This window comes from Rhinatrema bivittatum, chromosome 8 (assembly GCF_901001135.1).
Source record: "Rhinatrema bivittatum chromosome 8, aRhiBiv1.1, whole genome shotgun sequence".
Lineage (NCBI taxonomy): Eukaryota > Metazoa > Chordata > Amphibia > Gymnophiona > Rhinatrematidae > Rhinatrema > Rhinatrema bivittatum.
Window position 1 is genome coordinate 167191171 of NC_042622.1, and position 15771 is coordinate 167206941.

At 46.6% G+C, this 15771-nt stretch overlaps 1 protein-coding gene across 7 annotated transcripts in view; it reads right to left on the reverse strand.

Annotated features, from left to right (window-relative positions):
* GIT1 (GIT ArfGAP 1) overlaps positions 1 to 15771 on the reverse strand; it is a 103533-nt gene that overhangs the window by 69983 nt on the left and 17779 nt on the right. For 6 of the 7 annotated variants that reach the window (XM_029611189.1, XM_029611190.1, XM_029611183.1 and 3 more), the window contains exons 2-6: positions 8538 to 8671; positions 6314 to 6426; positions 6001 to 6106; positions 4983 to 5069; positions 3857 to 3987 (exon numbers count right to left, since the gene is read on the reverse strand). In XM_029611189.1, the coding sequence (XP_029467049.1) occupies positions 3857 to 3987; positions 4983 to 5069; positions 6001 to 6106; positions 6314 to 6426; positions 8538 to 8671 (571 nt within the window). The remainder of the gene's footprint in view (positions 1 to 3856; positions 3988 to 4982; positions 5070 to 6000; positions 6107 to 6313; positions 6427 to 8537; positions 8672 to 15771) is intronic. The other variant, XM_029611184.1, reaches the window with a different exon arrangement.

Here is a 15771-nt window from a genome sequence, read left to right on the forward strand (position 1 = left end):
ATGTAGGCTACCATTGTTGCGTTGCCCGACATCATGCGGACTGCTTGACCCTGGAGCCTGTGTCTGAATTGCAGACACGCTAATATGACAGCTCGAACTTCCAGGTGGTTTATGTTCCAGCACGCCTTTTCCTTGGTCCATTGTCCCTGGGTTGTCAATTCCTGACAGCGGGCTCCCTACCCTCAGAGGCTCGCGTCCGTCATGAAGACTAGCCAGTTCGGTGGGAATAGGCTTATACCCTTGCTTAGATGCACTTCTTGTAGCCACCACTGGAGCCGAGAACATACTTCCAATCAGTAGGTGGAGGCGAATAGAGTAGTCTTGATACAGTGGGTTCCTACGTGTCAGCAGGGAGCGTTGGAGTGGCCGCATGTCACCATTGCCTACAGTACTACTTCCAGGGTTGACGCCATCAGGCCGAGGACATGGAGATAGCTCCACACCCTGGGGCGTATTGTGTTCGTCAACCAACGCACTTGGCACATCGGTTTCCTTATCCTCAAGGGAGGAAGACCTTGTCCTGCTTGGTGTCGAACCAGACTCCCAGGTACTCTAAGGACTGGGAGGGTTTGAGACTGCTTTTGCCCATGTTCACGATCCAACAGAGTTCCTGAAGCAGGGACCTGACCCTGGTGGTCCCCTGGAGGTTCTCTTCCAACGACTTCGCCCAGATCAGCCAATCATCTAAGTAAGGGTACACCAGGATCTCTTCTTTCCTCAGTGCCACCGCTACAACCACCATAATTTTGGAGAATATTCTGGGAGCAGTTGAAAAGCCGAAGGGCAACGCTCAGAACTGATAATGGCAGCCTGGTACCACAAAGCGTAGGAAACGCTTGTGGTCTTGATGGATTGGGATATGAAGGTAGGCCTCCGAGAGGTCCAGGGATGTTAAGAATTCTCCCGGTTGTACGGCCATTATGACAGAGCAAAGAGTTTCCATGCAGAAGTGAATTACTCGCAGATGATCGACACTCTTGAGATCCAGGATGGGGCGAAATGAACCCATCCTTCTTGGGTACAATGAAATAGATAGAATAACGCCCTATATTTTCCTGGGGTGTAGGTACCGGAGTTATAACCCTCAAACTGAAAAGCCTTATCAACGTGGATTCCACTGCCAGTTTTTTGTGCTGGAAGTGGCAAGGTGATATGAATAAGCCCCAAGGGATGCTGTGAAATTCTAGAGCATATCCTTCTCATATGCTGTCCAGTATCCATTTGTCTGACATGATCTCGACCCACCTCTGATAGAAGAGGGATAGTTGGCCCCCTATCTCCTCGTCACGTGGACAGGTCGGCCAAACTTCATTGAGAAGTTCTGGTCGAACCTGAGCCCAAACCAGTACCTCATTTTGGTTGTCGGCTCCAAAAAGACAGAGACCTTTCCAAGGGCAGAGATGTCTGAAATGATGAGTTTCTGTAGGGCCGGAAGCGCTGGCCCGACTCCTCATGGGCGAGGGGAGCTATGACCTCTTTTTCTTATCTTCCAGTAGCCAAGGCACTGGAGATTCCCCCCCACTTACTGGCTAGCTTTTCCAATTTGCTTCCGAATAGAAGGGATCCCTTAAAGGCCATCTTTGTAAGATTTGCCTTAGAGGCCACAATTGCTGATCAATTTCACATACTTAGCTGTTGTCTTCTGACTGCTACCACTAAGGCTACTCCTCTGGCCGAGGTATGCACTAGGTCACAGCTTGCATCCGCTTGGAAGGCTGCAGCAGGCTCCATTGCCTCTCTGGGATGCGTCTCTGAACTATCTACCTCTCTTGAGAGAAGCAGACACAAATGAGCCACCAGGGCACAACAGAAAGCGATATGCAGTGTCATTGCTGTCGCGTCAAAGGCTTGCTTAAAGATGGACTCCAACTGCCGATCGTGTGCATCCTTCAAGGCCACTCCTCCCTCTACTAGGATAGGTGTTCGAGATGGCGCAGACCAGGGTGTCCACTTTCAGGAAATGCAGGTGGCGATTGGCTACCGGGTCCAGAGGGTACAAGGCCTCCAAGGCCCAACCTCCTTTAAAACTGACTTCAGGGGCACCCCACTTCAGGTCAATCAACTCCTGGATGGCTTCCAGCATCAGAAAATAGCAAGAGGCTTTCCATAGAGACACCAGGATGGAATTCTTCTTTGGTTCTGACATAGGGTCCATGCTGGAAACTCCCAGAGAGTCTTCAGGGTCTAGAAGACCAGAGCCGGCAATTCATCTCTGTGGAAAAGCCATAGCATGGTCCGATATGGCTCCAAGCCTGGGGGGATTTCCCCATCCTCCAATGAGTCTGCATGCCCATTGTTGTCCGTAGTGTCTGGGTCCCTGCCAGGGATATCCTTGGTGAGGCAAGGCATATCCTGAGGAATGCTGATAGGGCTGGGAGGATGAGGCCTTCCCAGCTAGGGCTCAGACCGGGGCAGGGGCAGCAGCTGACTGCGCCTAAACAAAGGCTTGAAGACCCTGAAAGAATTCCACTCAAGAAAAGGTCACCAGGTCCATACCTAGCCCAGGAGGAACTGGGATAGGGGGCCGCTGAACTGCCCTCTCCCGGGGAGGACGCAGCCCAAGGATTGCTCAGATCCGGGGTGCTATCAGATAAGGTTGTGGCTGACCCATCCTCTGACTGTAAGGGGCTGGGCTTGGAGAAGTTCTGAGAGTCCAGCCCTCCCTGGGCTTCTTCACAGTGGTGACACAGGAAAGATTCTAGGTCAAACTGTGCGGCCCTAATATGGCAGGCAGCACAAAGGGAGTGTCACTTGTGCTTCTTTGTTGCCGGAGCCATAGGTAACTGTAGCTTGTGCATTCAGCCGGTTAGCACCTGAGCTCGAGCGCTCACTAATCCACCCCGATGTGCTTAAGTATAAAAGTGTCCAATTGTGAGCGAATGTATGCGTGTATTTATGTGCGCAGGTATGCCTGCGGTTATGCACGCGTTAGGCGCACAACAGGGCCGGCCCACACCACGCATACCGACAGTCAATGGTGGAAAATGGCTCCACACCAAACCACGTGCAAGATGGCGCCACCGCGGCCTGCCACATGGAGTGTCCACCGAGTCTGAAGCGGGGCGTAGCCCATCGGGGGGGGGCCACTCAACCTGCTTGGAAATCCCCTTCCCTTGTGCTCTAACAGGATCAGGAACGTCGTCAGTATGGCGTGCCGAGCAAGGAGATCGGAGGAAAGACTTACTGAAGCCCTTTCACTCTGAATCGGAGGAGTTCTTCTTTACTTACCTGGGCTCAGCACTTACCGGCGAGTACAGGCTGTAGGGGGAGAGGGCTTTGGCAGTCACCACCACACTTGGCTTCTTGCACCTGCTGCCTTTCAGCTGCTTCAGCAGCAAAGTTCATGCCAGGAACCGGCTACCGGACCAAGGCACACCTCTGAGGGATCTCGGAAATCACCTCAGGAATTCTCAACTGGGGGAGGGCCCCTTAGGTATCACTGCAGGTCAGCAGGGCTCGAGCTTTCTCCAATTTAAAGGTAAAATTTCCTCTTCTAAAGAGTACTGTGTTCCCGATAGGGAAGGCACAATCCACATCTGCAGGGAGAAGGAGAGATACTGGAGGGCTGAGGTCACTGCAGGGGTGTATCTAGGGTGATGTCAGCTTTGCAACCTGACTCAGTCTCCATCTGCTAGCAGGGGAGGACATAACCCATTGGTCCTGAGTCCAGCTGGATACACGCTAGGAACGTTTCCTTTTAAAATGTTAGGTTTTCAAAACCTTGTGCTGAAACCTAACATTTTCAGCACAAGCAAATCAGCTTCTAAATACATGCAGAAAGGAAAAATGCCCCAAATCAGAAAGATATCCCCATATCTGCTGCCCTCCCCACACATAATGTCACGCTAGCACTCACCTGGCATAGTCTATGGGGGTCCTGCCATTCACATCAGGGGCTCCTGGGTCAGCTCCATAGACGGCCAGAAGCTCAGCCTGTAGGATCTGCCCAGCTTTGGCGGCTACATGCAGGGCCGTAGTGCCTTTCTCCTGCAGGCAGGGCACAGGCAGCAGGTCAGAGGTGCTTCCTCACTTGGGTATAGAGCCTCAAAGGAAATCTTAGCAGTACAGAGCTTGACAGGTCACAGCTTCTTACAAGTCTAGCTTACTCTTACCTCGCTCTGTCCAATCCATGTCTCACCAGGAAGCCATCGTGTGTGTGACCCTCAATTTTCATATGCACAGCTTCCAACCTTTTCCCACATTTACCCAGACCCCTTTCCTCAACTAAATGAGCTTCATGGCCCTTTGTCCATTTCTTTTCTTTTTGGGGGGATAGGGGGTGGGGTGCTTAATGGTTTCCGACTCATATCAGAGCTTGCTTCTGTTCAGCTACAGTGCTGGGAGCCTTCATTCTCAACTTTCTCTATTTATATTCCCCCTCACAATTCTGCCCAGGCATCTCAGTGGCTGCTCTCAGCCAGGGGCAGCAAACCACAGCTCCTTCCAGAGTCCAGCTCAATTGCAACCTACGTTTGGCCACTAGGTGTCACCATTGTGCAATGGCTGGAATTTCCCCCACCCAGGGGCTGTGTTCGCTGCCTCTGCAGCATCCCCAGAGCAGGGAATTAAGCCCACAGCCATCACCTCTCACGTGCAAGAGAGGGGGAGATGCAGCCTTCTTCCAGAGCAAAAAAAAAAAAATCACCAAAAGATCAGGAACTGGGTTTCCCACCCCCAAAGGCTGTGAGGGCCTAAAGAACAGGAAGGAACCAGGTCTCCCTCTGACGCCAGCAAGCTTGACCCCATCCAGGACACTTTCTTTAGAAAGCGCTCCGCACCCCATCCAGAGGATGCTCTGCACATTCTGAATTCAGCTTCCTCCACGGATTCATTCAGCTCTTGCACAAACAGCAAATAAATACCCCCAGGACTCCTCGGCACCTCCCCGGGTCATGATCCTGACCGAAGCAGCCGGCCGTGATGGCCCCCCCAGCACAGGTCGTGACCTCAGGGCGAGCTGAAGCGTAAACAGAGGCACGCACCGGATGGAAGAAGTTGGCCTGAGCGCCGAGCGACAGCAGGCGCAGGCAGGTCTCCAGGTTCCCCGTCCTCACGCTCGAGTGCAGCTGCTGAAAGAGCAAATAGTAACGCAGTAAATGACGGCAGATGACGAGCAAGGATGCAGAGATCGCTTCACTGTAAATTCTCAAGCCTCAAGCTTGCCTTTGGGCAAGGACGGGAAAAGGCCCGGGTTACTTGGCCAGGTTATTGTCACTGCATTCAGACTCCAGCTTTGCATTCTGCCATCAAATCATGCTGGGGTCTCCCCTCCCTGGAGAAACCCCGATTTACTGACCCTCACAATAGATCCTCTTCACCCAGGGCCCATCTCTAACTTTTCAGAGAACAAGACACATCCCGGCTCCCCTGCATTTCTCCTGCACGCCAGGAGTTTTACTAGCTGACCTCTATGGTCCTATTTTGACATCTTATTTGAGAGAAGCAAATAAAAAAATTAAAAAAAATACTATGTTTGATGTGTCTATGAATTTGACTTGTTTGATTCTTGATTTGTTAAGTTTTGTGAAATTGTACTTTTGTCTGTTTTGGTTCATTATTTATGCATTGTTTTGTACACAGTTCTGAGCAAATAAATTATTTGGAGGAGCAGTTAATAAAACATTTGACAAATTAAAGCCCAAGTTAATGCAGTCCTCTCTCGTGTGCTCTCTCTGGAATACGTTTTACTGAACAAAATCATTTCTCCATAATGAGCCTTCCAGTGCACCCTCGTGTCTCTATTTCCCAGGCAGGAACTTCTACAGAAGGGACCTGGGTGGTCCTAGAAGCTCATGGACTGTCTCTTTAGGTCAGTCCAGTACAGAATATCACAACCTGCGAGAAACCCAGCTCTCTCTAGGGCCAAAACAGCAATCACTGCACCAAGACGAGCAAGGCTCGAAATCGGCAGCGTTGCTCCAGCGCAGAATCTGAGAGGCCATGCAAAGCTTTCCACGGCCCAACTGATAAGCAAGCAGCAAATCTGCACCTCTTACCTACCTTACTCAGGTCCTTTGCGGTGACACCGTCGTCGTCCCGACATGGCAGTTTGTGAACAAAGGCCAGCATCTGGTATTTGGCACGAATAAACTCGGACTTGGTGGGGCTAGAAGTCAATTAACAGGTGCACTAAGACACTGCAAAGCAATCCTCAGCTAAAGAGAACAACAATTCTGCTGCCACCGACCCCAGACGCACGTCACCACAGCATTAGCGGACGCTAATGGCGCACTCCCGCACAACGCCGCTCAATCTCCCGTCACACATCATCAGCACCTCCTCACGAGGATGGAGGCCAAGTTCTGGGACTTACTGGACCTTGTCCTGAGGATTCGCTTTGCGCCTGCCACTCTGCACCTGTGCTGGATCCAGAAGAGAGTGCTCCCATATAGAGTTGGCACCGTTACTAGCCAAAGTGTGCACCATCTGGAGAGGGAAGGCAAGAAGCGAGAGAGAAATACAAGACAGACAATTCAGTATTGGGAGTAACTGGGGGGGGGTGCTGCAGAGTAGGGCAGAGGCACACTGGTAACGGAGAACCATGCACATAGGCATTAGGGATGATGCAGCGCAGATCCTGCACTATTGCTATGCCAGGCCCCTAATCACGTCAACCGCTTCCCTTACATGACCTCCATCTTTCTTCCTCCGCCTCCCAAAAACCAGAACGAATCTCTGTAAATGCTGCTGCTCACAGACTCCTGCCCCTGACCTCCTGATGATCTGAACTCCCGCGGGGGGCCAGGGCTGATGTAAGCTCTTGTAAACTAGCATGGTCCCTCCGGTCCCTCTCAGCTCCTCTCACTAGCACCAGCAGCGCAAACATGCTAAGTGCATGCATGCCAGTGCAGTGCGGCTGTGGCAGGAGAGTGTCTAGCATGCGTTGGAGCTTACAGATTCCCAACCAACCCTGTTTATTAGCAAAATGCCATTTCAGGACTTGCAGTGGGAAAATATCATCAGATAGATACTGCTCTGTGCCACACATGGACCCATAACACTGGGCAACAAATTTTCACAAAAGTCATGATACGGAAATGAAATTAGTCAATTCTTATACATTTCCATGTGCTAAACACAAATGTGACTGTGAAAATGCAAAATTGGCTCTAGTTTTTTTGTAATATGCAATAATATAATTAAATCTTGAACTGTATGCCAATAGCTCACTGGGCAACAAATTTTCACAAAAGTCATGTTACTGAAATGAAATTAGTCAATTCTTATAAAATTTCCATGTGCTAAACATGAATGTGACTGTGAAAATGCAAAATTGGCTCTAGTTTTTTTGTAATATGCAGTAATATAATTACATCTTGAACTGCATGCCAATAGTAGGAGACCTATGGTTAATACCGTTTGAAAAATGAAGTCATAGACTACGTCTTAGATTTCTTTGCTTGTCTCTTGTACACCTGTTCGGGAGCATCTCTGTGGAGTGTCCAGCAGTAGTCAGCCAGCATGAATATTTCAAATGCTCACCCTTTCTGACTGGGCTTCATATAGTACACTGCTGACGTCAGCTTACTCAGCAGCAGCATGGCAGTAGAACTGCATTGCATCAGAAAATGATGTAATAAACTCTGGATGATGTGTGCATGATGGTATTATGCAATATTATATCATTCTAGGCTTATTTACAGTCCTACTGGATAAATTTACATGACTAAACACAGAAAGTGAACTATATTAAATATCTTCAAAACGAGAGCCAATAAAAACTTTTCATGGTCATATTCGTGTTCAGCACATCAAGAGACTACAGAGTAGGACCTTTTTAGGTCAATAACACTTTCATTGTTGCCCAGTGTAATCGAGCAGTGCCAGCCAAAGGCGTGCACGACTCCAGAGCAGGCAACACTGAATGACCCAGGCATTGGGAATGGATTCTCTGTGCGTTCCTGAGAGAAGATGAGGCAGCCAACAGTCCCTCCTTATAGCAAGGCCACAGGGCTGCCTCTTCCTTCCCCAGTGATAAAAGGCACTTAGCAAAAGTGAGGGCAAGCTCTGCTTCCAGCTCACATCCTCCCAGCATTACTGGCACAGCTGCCGTTCCTGGAAAGGAAGCTCTCACTCCTGGCAGAGAGCTCTGTATTTCTAGATATTTAAGAGGCCGCTGTCTGCTTTCAGTTCTAACCCAGAAAATAGTTTCAAACACTCCCACGTGTTTCTCTTGCTGACGACATCAGACAGTGTTCAATGAGGTCATGAGAAGAGAGAGAGACCAGCCCGACACGTCCATGCTCCATTACCACAGGCAGGTCAGTGAGAGGAGGGGCAAGCTGCTTTGGTACTGGTGACCTGGACTGGCCACTGTCTGAACTAGGATGCTGGGCTTGATGGATCTTTGCTCTGACCCAGTATGGCACTTCTTATGCTTTCACCTGAAGTCACAAAGCAAGCAGCGAAATGTGTGGGGATGGACTGCCAGTATCTTCTCATGCCTCACTAGTCCCGTCAGAATAAGCTGAGCTACGGTCACCTCAGGACACAGAAGCAACCCACAGGCCCCCCCCCTCCTCCACCAACCCTCCTACCTGCAGCAGAGTAGGGGGCCAAGGACTGTGGCGGAGGTGCTTGACGATGGAGATGTGACGGCCCAGGCTACGGTGCACGCTGCAGCACTCATCACAGACCAGAACCCCCCGGTTTATAGAGGCCCAGCCAGGATCTGCAGGAGACAGAGCAGGAGAGTCAGAACTGGACCGAAGAGGCCCCCGCACCCTTCCCCAATCAGTACATGAATCGACGGCACAAAACAAAACAGGAATTCCAACAGCCGGAACTACTGAAACCGGAAAACATTTTTTTTTTAAAAGTTCAACTACCTGAGAATCTCCCGACATCTGAAATCAGAAGAAAAAGCAAACTAATTCCTTAGATTGTAAGCCCTCTGGGGACAGAGAACTACCTACAGTACCTGAATGTAAACCGCTGCGGTATCTCAACTGAGATCGAATGTCAGTATAATTAATTAATAAATAAATAAATAAACAAACAAACAAACAAACAAAAAGGTAAGGACAGGGAAATTACAATAAGCCAAGTAAAGGTCCAGGTTACGGGAGAAACAGCATCAGGGGCCCGTCTCAGGTTTTGGTGCTGGTCCGTATTGTCTCGGGCAGGGCCAGTGCTAGTTCTTTTTGCTGCCCTGTGCGAAAAAAATTACTGTGCTCCCCCCCCCCCACCATCCCCGATTCATTCAGTGCCTGTACCGGGCCCATCAAATAAAGCCCAGCTTCGTCCTGCAATCTATATTTTTTAAAACTGACATTCCCCCCCATCCCAGAACCTATGGATAAGGAAGGGTATTAGGTATCCGAGGCAAACCTTACAACCTTGCACGCACACCCCCACACCCTTTTACAGACACACACACCTAAATTATGCATTTATAACAAATTTTACATGAAAAAGAACATTCAAAAGTACAGTCTGCTGAGGCAAAAATATCACTTACAACATGCATATTATATTTTCATGCACTGCTGTGGTGCCAACCAGAAAACTCTGCAAAAAAGACACTTAGAGCTCCTATGGAATTAGACTTTTTGTAATTCCTATTGGATGTGAGCTTGGCCCTCAGAAAGCATGAATAAACAGAATTACCATTACAATATAGTAAACCTCCTTATCTATGAAAAGGCAACACTGCACATACTACACCAGGCCCTAGAACACCAATAAAAAACTCTTGTTAGCAAACCAGGCTGCAATAGATCCCTACACAGAAATTACATGCCAGCAAAATACCTCTCCTCGATCACAGATGCAGAACATAGACAGACCCTCACCAAATACAGAATAAACAGAAACGTGCTGAGAAGAACTGAACTGGAGCCCACAACAAGCCAGGCTCTATATGCAGAGCAACAATGGAAAAACAGAAACATTACCATTCTTCATAAAAACATTAAATAATAAAATCAATAAATATAAAACAATCATAACAGTTAAATCATAGTCATAAAACATATTTCAAACAGTTAATCAATAGAATATACAAAATTTCCCAAACACCAAGAAAATATTTAAAAATATCTGATGAATAAAAAATCCAGTAATTAGAAAAAATGTTCTATTCCTCCCCCCAAAATTAAGTATCTCGAAAGAGCAGAATTATCCCCAATTAAAACTAGTAAGGATTTAAAAATCTGCTCTCCATACCTGGGATCTGATTTCCAGTCACCCCGAGATTGGTGTGCATTGGAGGAGGTAGGGCCGCACAAATTTTATCTTCTCTCACACACATGCACGATAACACACTCTCTCTCTCACATATACATTGTGTGAGTGTGCATGCCTGTGAGAGCCTGTATGTGACTCACAGGCACACAAACATACAAGCTCTCACACACAGTCTCCTGTTATCAGGCCGTGGTGGGATGAGCTCCACCACGGTGCCACGGGCCTCCTGCTATCTTCGGGCCATATGGCCCACCAATCTTCCTGCTTGGGTGGGGGAGGGAGCGGAGGCTGTGTGCAAGCGAGCGTGCATGCATGCCCATACCCGGAATTCGGGCCTCTCCTTCCGTCGCCGGCACTCTCCTTCTTTGGCCGCCAGCTGGTTGGGCTCTGCTGCCAGCCCGCCGCCTCCCCGGGTGTGCCGCTCCATACAAAGGCACAGTATGCATACCTGGTCTCAGGTCAAGTTTAATTTCTGGCCTACTGGCAAGATCCCACAGACTTTGCTGCTGTTTCTCCTCTTTCTCCCAGGATTAGGCAGAGGTTTTCCTGCTCATTCTTTTGTAGGAAGTCAGATTTTCTCTCTTGGCTTTGAGTAGTGTGCAGCTCTGATCTTGGGGAGGCTGATATTTAGCACTACTTAGACAGACAAATAGGGACTTATCCGGCTAAGTGGCAGCCACTCAATATTCGGCTATGTTCAGCACTTAGCTGGATAAGTATTTATTTATTTTTATATACAGTCACTCAGAGTCCATCGTAACGGTTCATAACAAATTAAAATACATTGTTCCTAACAACTAATGTACATAATAAAAACCTAAAAACTACATAATGGGGTAGATTTTCAAAAACCGCGAATAGGCGTACTTTTGTTGGCGCTCCAGGCGCCAACAAAAGTACGCTGGATTTCAGTAGATACGCGCGTAGCCGCGCGTATCCGCTGAAATCCAGGATCGGCGCGTGCAAGGCTATCGATTTCGTATAGCCGGCGCGCGCCAAGCCGCGCAGCCTACCCCCGTTCCCTCCGAGGCAGCTCCGAAATCGGAGCGGCCTCGGAGGGAACTTTCTTTTGCCCTCCCCTCACCTTCCCCTCCCTTCCCCTACCTAACCCACCCGCCCGGCCCTGTCTAAACCCCCCCCTTACCTTTGTTGGGGGATTTACGCCTCCCGGAGGGAGAAGTAAATCCCCGCGCGCCAGCGGGCCGCTAGCGCGCCGGGACGCGATCTGGGGGCAGGTCCGGAGGGCTCGGCCACGCCCCCGGGCCGCCCCGGGCCGTAGCCATGCCCCCGGGCCCGCCCCCGGAACGCTCCCGACACGCCCCGAAAACGCCGCACGTTCGGTCCCGCCCCCCGACACGCCCGACACGCCCCCCCCGACACGCCCCCTCCGAAAACCCCGGGACTTACGCGAGTCCCGGGGCTCTGCGCGCGCCGGTAGGCCTATGTAAAATAGGCTTACCGGCGCGCAGGGCCCTGCTCTCCTAAATCCGCCCAGATTTGGGCGGATTTAGGTGAGCAGGGCTCTTAAAATCCGCCCCAATATCATAACAAAAGAAACTTCCTAACTTGAGATACAGAGGTTCCTGGAACCATAAAACATCAAAATAACTCAACTCTTTTCCTAAAACTTAAAACTATACTTAATGAATAAAACATGAATAAAATTAATTAAAACAAATATTAATACAGTCAGTAGTTGTCCTTCCATATAATAATTCTAATATCAGGTGCGACAACATAATACACATTTAGGCTTGGCTCGAGTAAACTTTGCTAAAAAGTCAAGTCTTAAGCTCTCTCTTGAACTTTGTTAAATTGGACTCCAATCTCAAGACTGCTGGTAGTGAATTCCAAATTCCAGGGCCAGTTACTGACAACGCTCTGTCCCTCACCTGATTCAAATGTGCCGATTGGACAGATGGTAAAGTTAACAGACCTTTATTCGCTGAACGCAAATTTCTCTGCAGGACATGTAGTTTAATCGCGGCGTTCAACCAGTCTACCTGATCAGCATAAATCAATTTGTATAAAATACACACGGACTTAAATTTAATTCAGGATTCAATCGGTAGCCAGTGTAACTTAAATAGTACTGGCGCGATATGACCGCTTTTCTTAGTCCCGGTTAGGATTCTGGCCGCCACATTCTGCAGGAACTGAAGTGGTCGGATAGTGGACGCTGGTAGTCCTAACAAAAAGGGAATTGCGGTAGTCTAAGCTCCCAAACACAAGTGCCTGCAAAACTGTGCGGAAATCATTTATATCTAATAACGGTTTCAGCTGCCTTAGCATTAATAATTTTCCGTAGCCATCTCTTACTTTAGTTGAAATATGTTTTTTAAATGTAAATTCAGGATCAATGATGACACCCAGGTCCCTGATTGTCTCTGAAAAGTTTAGGGTGGTATTGTCCTGTAGAAGTGCATGATTTATTTCTCTTGGAGAGATCTTTCCGGCTATAGCCAATATCTTGGGAGCAGGCAAAGGGCAGATCGGGGAGGGGCTATCTATCTGGTTAAGGTAACCAAATAAGTTAGACCTGCTTGATAAGAGGTCCAAAGTTAATAAGATACAATTTATCTGAGTATATTCAGCGGCATAGCAGTGCCACTGAATATCCCTTCTAAATAGTTTATAGTTTATTATTTTTTAGATACCGACATATCGGGGTTCCATCATATCGGTTAACAATAAATAAAAAAAAATAAATAAAGTCACAATCAGAAAATGTAGCTATACAAATAATGCTAAGATACTAAAATCACAAACAATATCAGTTTCCATATAAATAGACTTTAGAATTCAATAAAATACCTTATACCAAGATAAATCTATATTAAAATATACTAACAACATCATAAAATATATCTTTGCATTCTAGCTAAAAATGCCGGATAAGTTATAAACTTAAGGGGTCATTTACTAAGCATTTTCCCCATAGTCACGCATGGGAGAAAACCTTTATTAATTAGATCCCTTAGACAGTCAGATCTCTTTCAGTATTTTGCACAGCACAGTGCTGCACTGCATGGAGAGTCGGGCTTGCAGTTCGGTTTTGGTCTGCATCTTTCTATTTCTATTCTGTGGTCCTTTATTCTGTATTTGGTGAGGCTCTGGGTTTTTTTTCATTTGTGACTGAGGTGACCAAGGCTCAGGGCCTCCCTCTTCCAGAGGCTGAAACAGCAAGTCACCAACATCGTCTCCTCTTACAATTCGGAAGTCACTGATACAAGTGATAAAAAGGTCATCCTTTGACCCAGTCTCAAAACTAGAAATAAGCAAAATCATAACAAAACTAAATCCAGCTACTCACCCTCTTGATCTGATCCCAGCGAAGTACACCAAACAATAACCCCCCCAATCACAACACTTGTCAACCTTGCCCTCACAGAAGGATATATGCCCCAAAATCTAAAACAAGCAGTTATAAAACCAATTTTGAAAAATAAATCAGGAAGATATGACGATTGGGATAACTATAGACCATTCTCCAACCTAACCTTCCTCGTGAAGATTCTTGACAAGGCAGTTCTTTCCCAATAAGAGTCTCATCTAGAAGACAAAAAAACCCCTATACCCTAACCAATTTGGCTTCAGGAAGAATAGTTCAAGAGAAACCCTTCTACGGTCCATAACAGATCCTATACTGCGGGAATTTGATGCCAATAAATCATGCTGCCTAGTTCTGATAGACTTAACAGCTGCCTTCCACATGGTTGACCACAATCTGCTATGCCACCAGCTGAGAAACACAGGGATTAATGGAAGAATACTAAAATGGTTTGTCTTTCCTTGCGGACAGATCTTTCCAAGTAAAACTTGATAATCACCTATCCGACACATTCCAACTGGTGTCCCGCAGGATATCTACACTCCCCCACTGTGAAAATTACTAACTGACCTTGGAATAAACTTCTTCCTATATGCTGGTGATCTTCAATTCTAGATCCTTCTAAACAAAAACACTTGAGAAAACAGCTTTACTTATTTCTGGCTATATGATCACCATAAAAGAAAAAAAAAACTTGAGCAATTGAAACTATCAATGAACCCAAAAAACAACGAACTAATTTGGTTGAGCTGAAACCCCCCCAAAATCTATTCCTCCTGGCATTGATCTTGGAAACTGCCAACTAATTCCAGCAATTCAGGTAAGAGATCTTGGTGTCCAAATCGACAAAAACTTAACTATGAAGACCCACATTAGGAAACCGATAAAATCTGATTTCCATAAACTACGAATCCTGAGCCAACTGAAGCCTCTTCTAAGCACAGCTGACTTCAGAACAGTGACGCATTCTCTAATATTCTCAAACTTAGATTACAGCAATTCCCTATTTCTAGGAATAGCCTAGTGGTTAGAGCAGTGGGCAACAAACCAGGAGACCAGAGTTCAAGTTCTGCTGTCGCTCCTTGTGACCTTGGGCAAGTCCCTTTTCCCTCTGTTGCCTCAGGTACAAAAATTAGATTGTAAGCCCTCTGGGGATAGGGATAGGGAAATACCTCCAAGTACCTGAATGTAAACCGATGTCGGTATATAAAAAAATAATTAATAAATAATGCAAAATGCTGCAGCCAGACTACTGACCGGAAAAAGAAAATTCGACCACATCGCCCCCAACCCTGATAGCACTGCACTGGCTACCTGTACACTTGAGAATAATATACAAAGTACTAACAATAATATAATTATTATTATATAATAATATTTATTATAAATATTTATTTTTTTATTAAATATATTATATAAAATAAATAAATATTTATTTAAAGGCTTTTATATAATACATAAATGAATATATAATATATATATATATATATATATACACACACACACACACACAACGATGAACGTTGGGAACATCTCATCAGTTCACATTAAACAAAAAATGCAGCTAAACGAGCTTTACAGAGAACAATAAACTATATATATATATATATATATATATATATATATACACACACACACACACATACATATATCATGAATCCAAACAATGATTTGATGGGAATATCATTCAAATCACATATTCCCACACGAGCGCTTAAGATCTCAGAACAAAGGCCTGCTAGAAATCCCAACCATAAAAAATTCACATCTAACACAAATGAGAGACACGATATCAACTGCAGGCCCAATGCTATGGAACTCAATGCCAGAGAATCTGCGAATAATAGCTGACCCTAAGGAATTTAAGAAAGAACTGGAAACTTGGCTATTCAATACCTCCTCTCTGAGTGATATAACCATTTCCCCCTCACTCTAACTATATCCTGCACTCTACCCCTCTCTCATCCTACATGTCCGTCTCTGAAGTACACCCTTAGATTTGGAACACTTACCTTGAATGTTTACCTGTATGTATGCCTGCCTTAGCAACTCACCCTTTGTCTGTGAGTGTTAAATCTGTAAACCGTTGTGATCTAGTGATTCCCACATGGAACGAAGGTATGTAAAACACTCAAATAAATAAATTAAATAAATATTCCCTGCCACTGCTACTGAAAAAAAACTAAAGCTTTGATGTCAGACCCCTCCCCTTTCCTGGCCAGCCTAAGAGAAGGTCAGTGAAGCAACAGGAT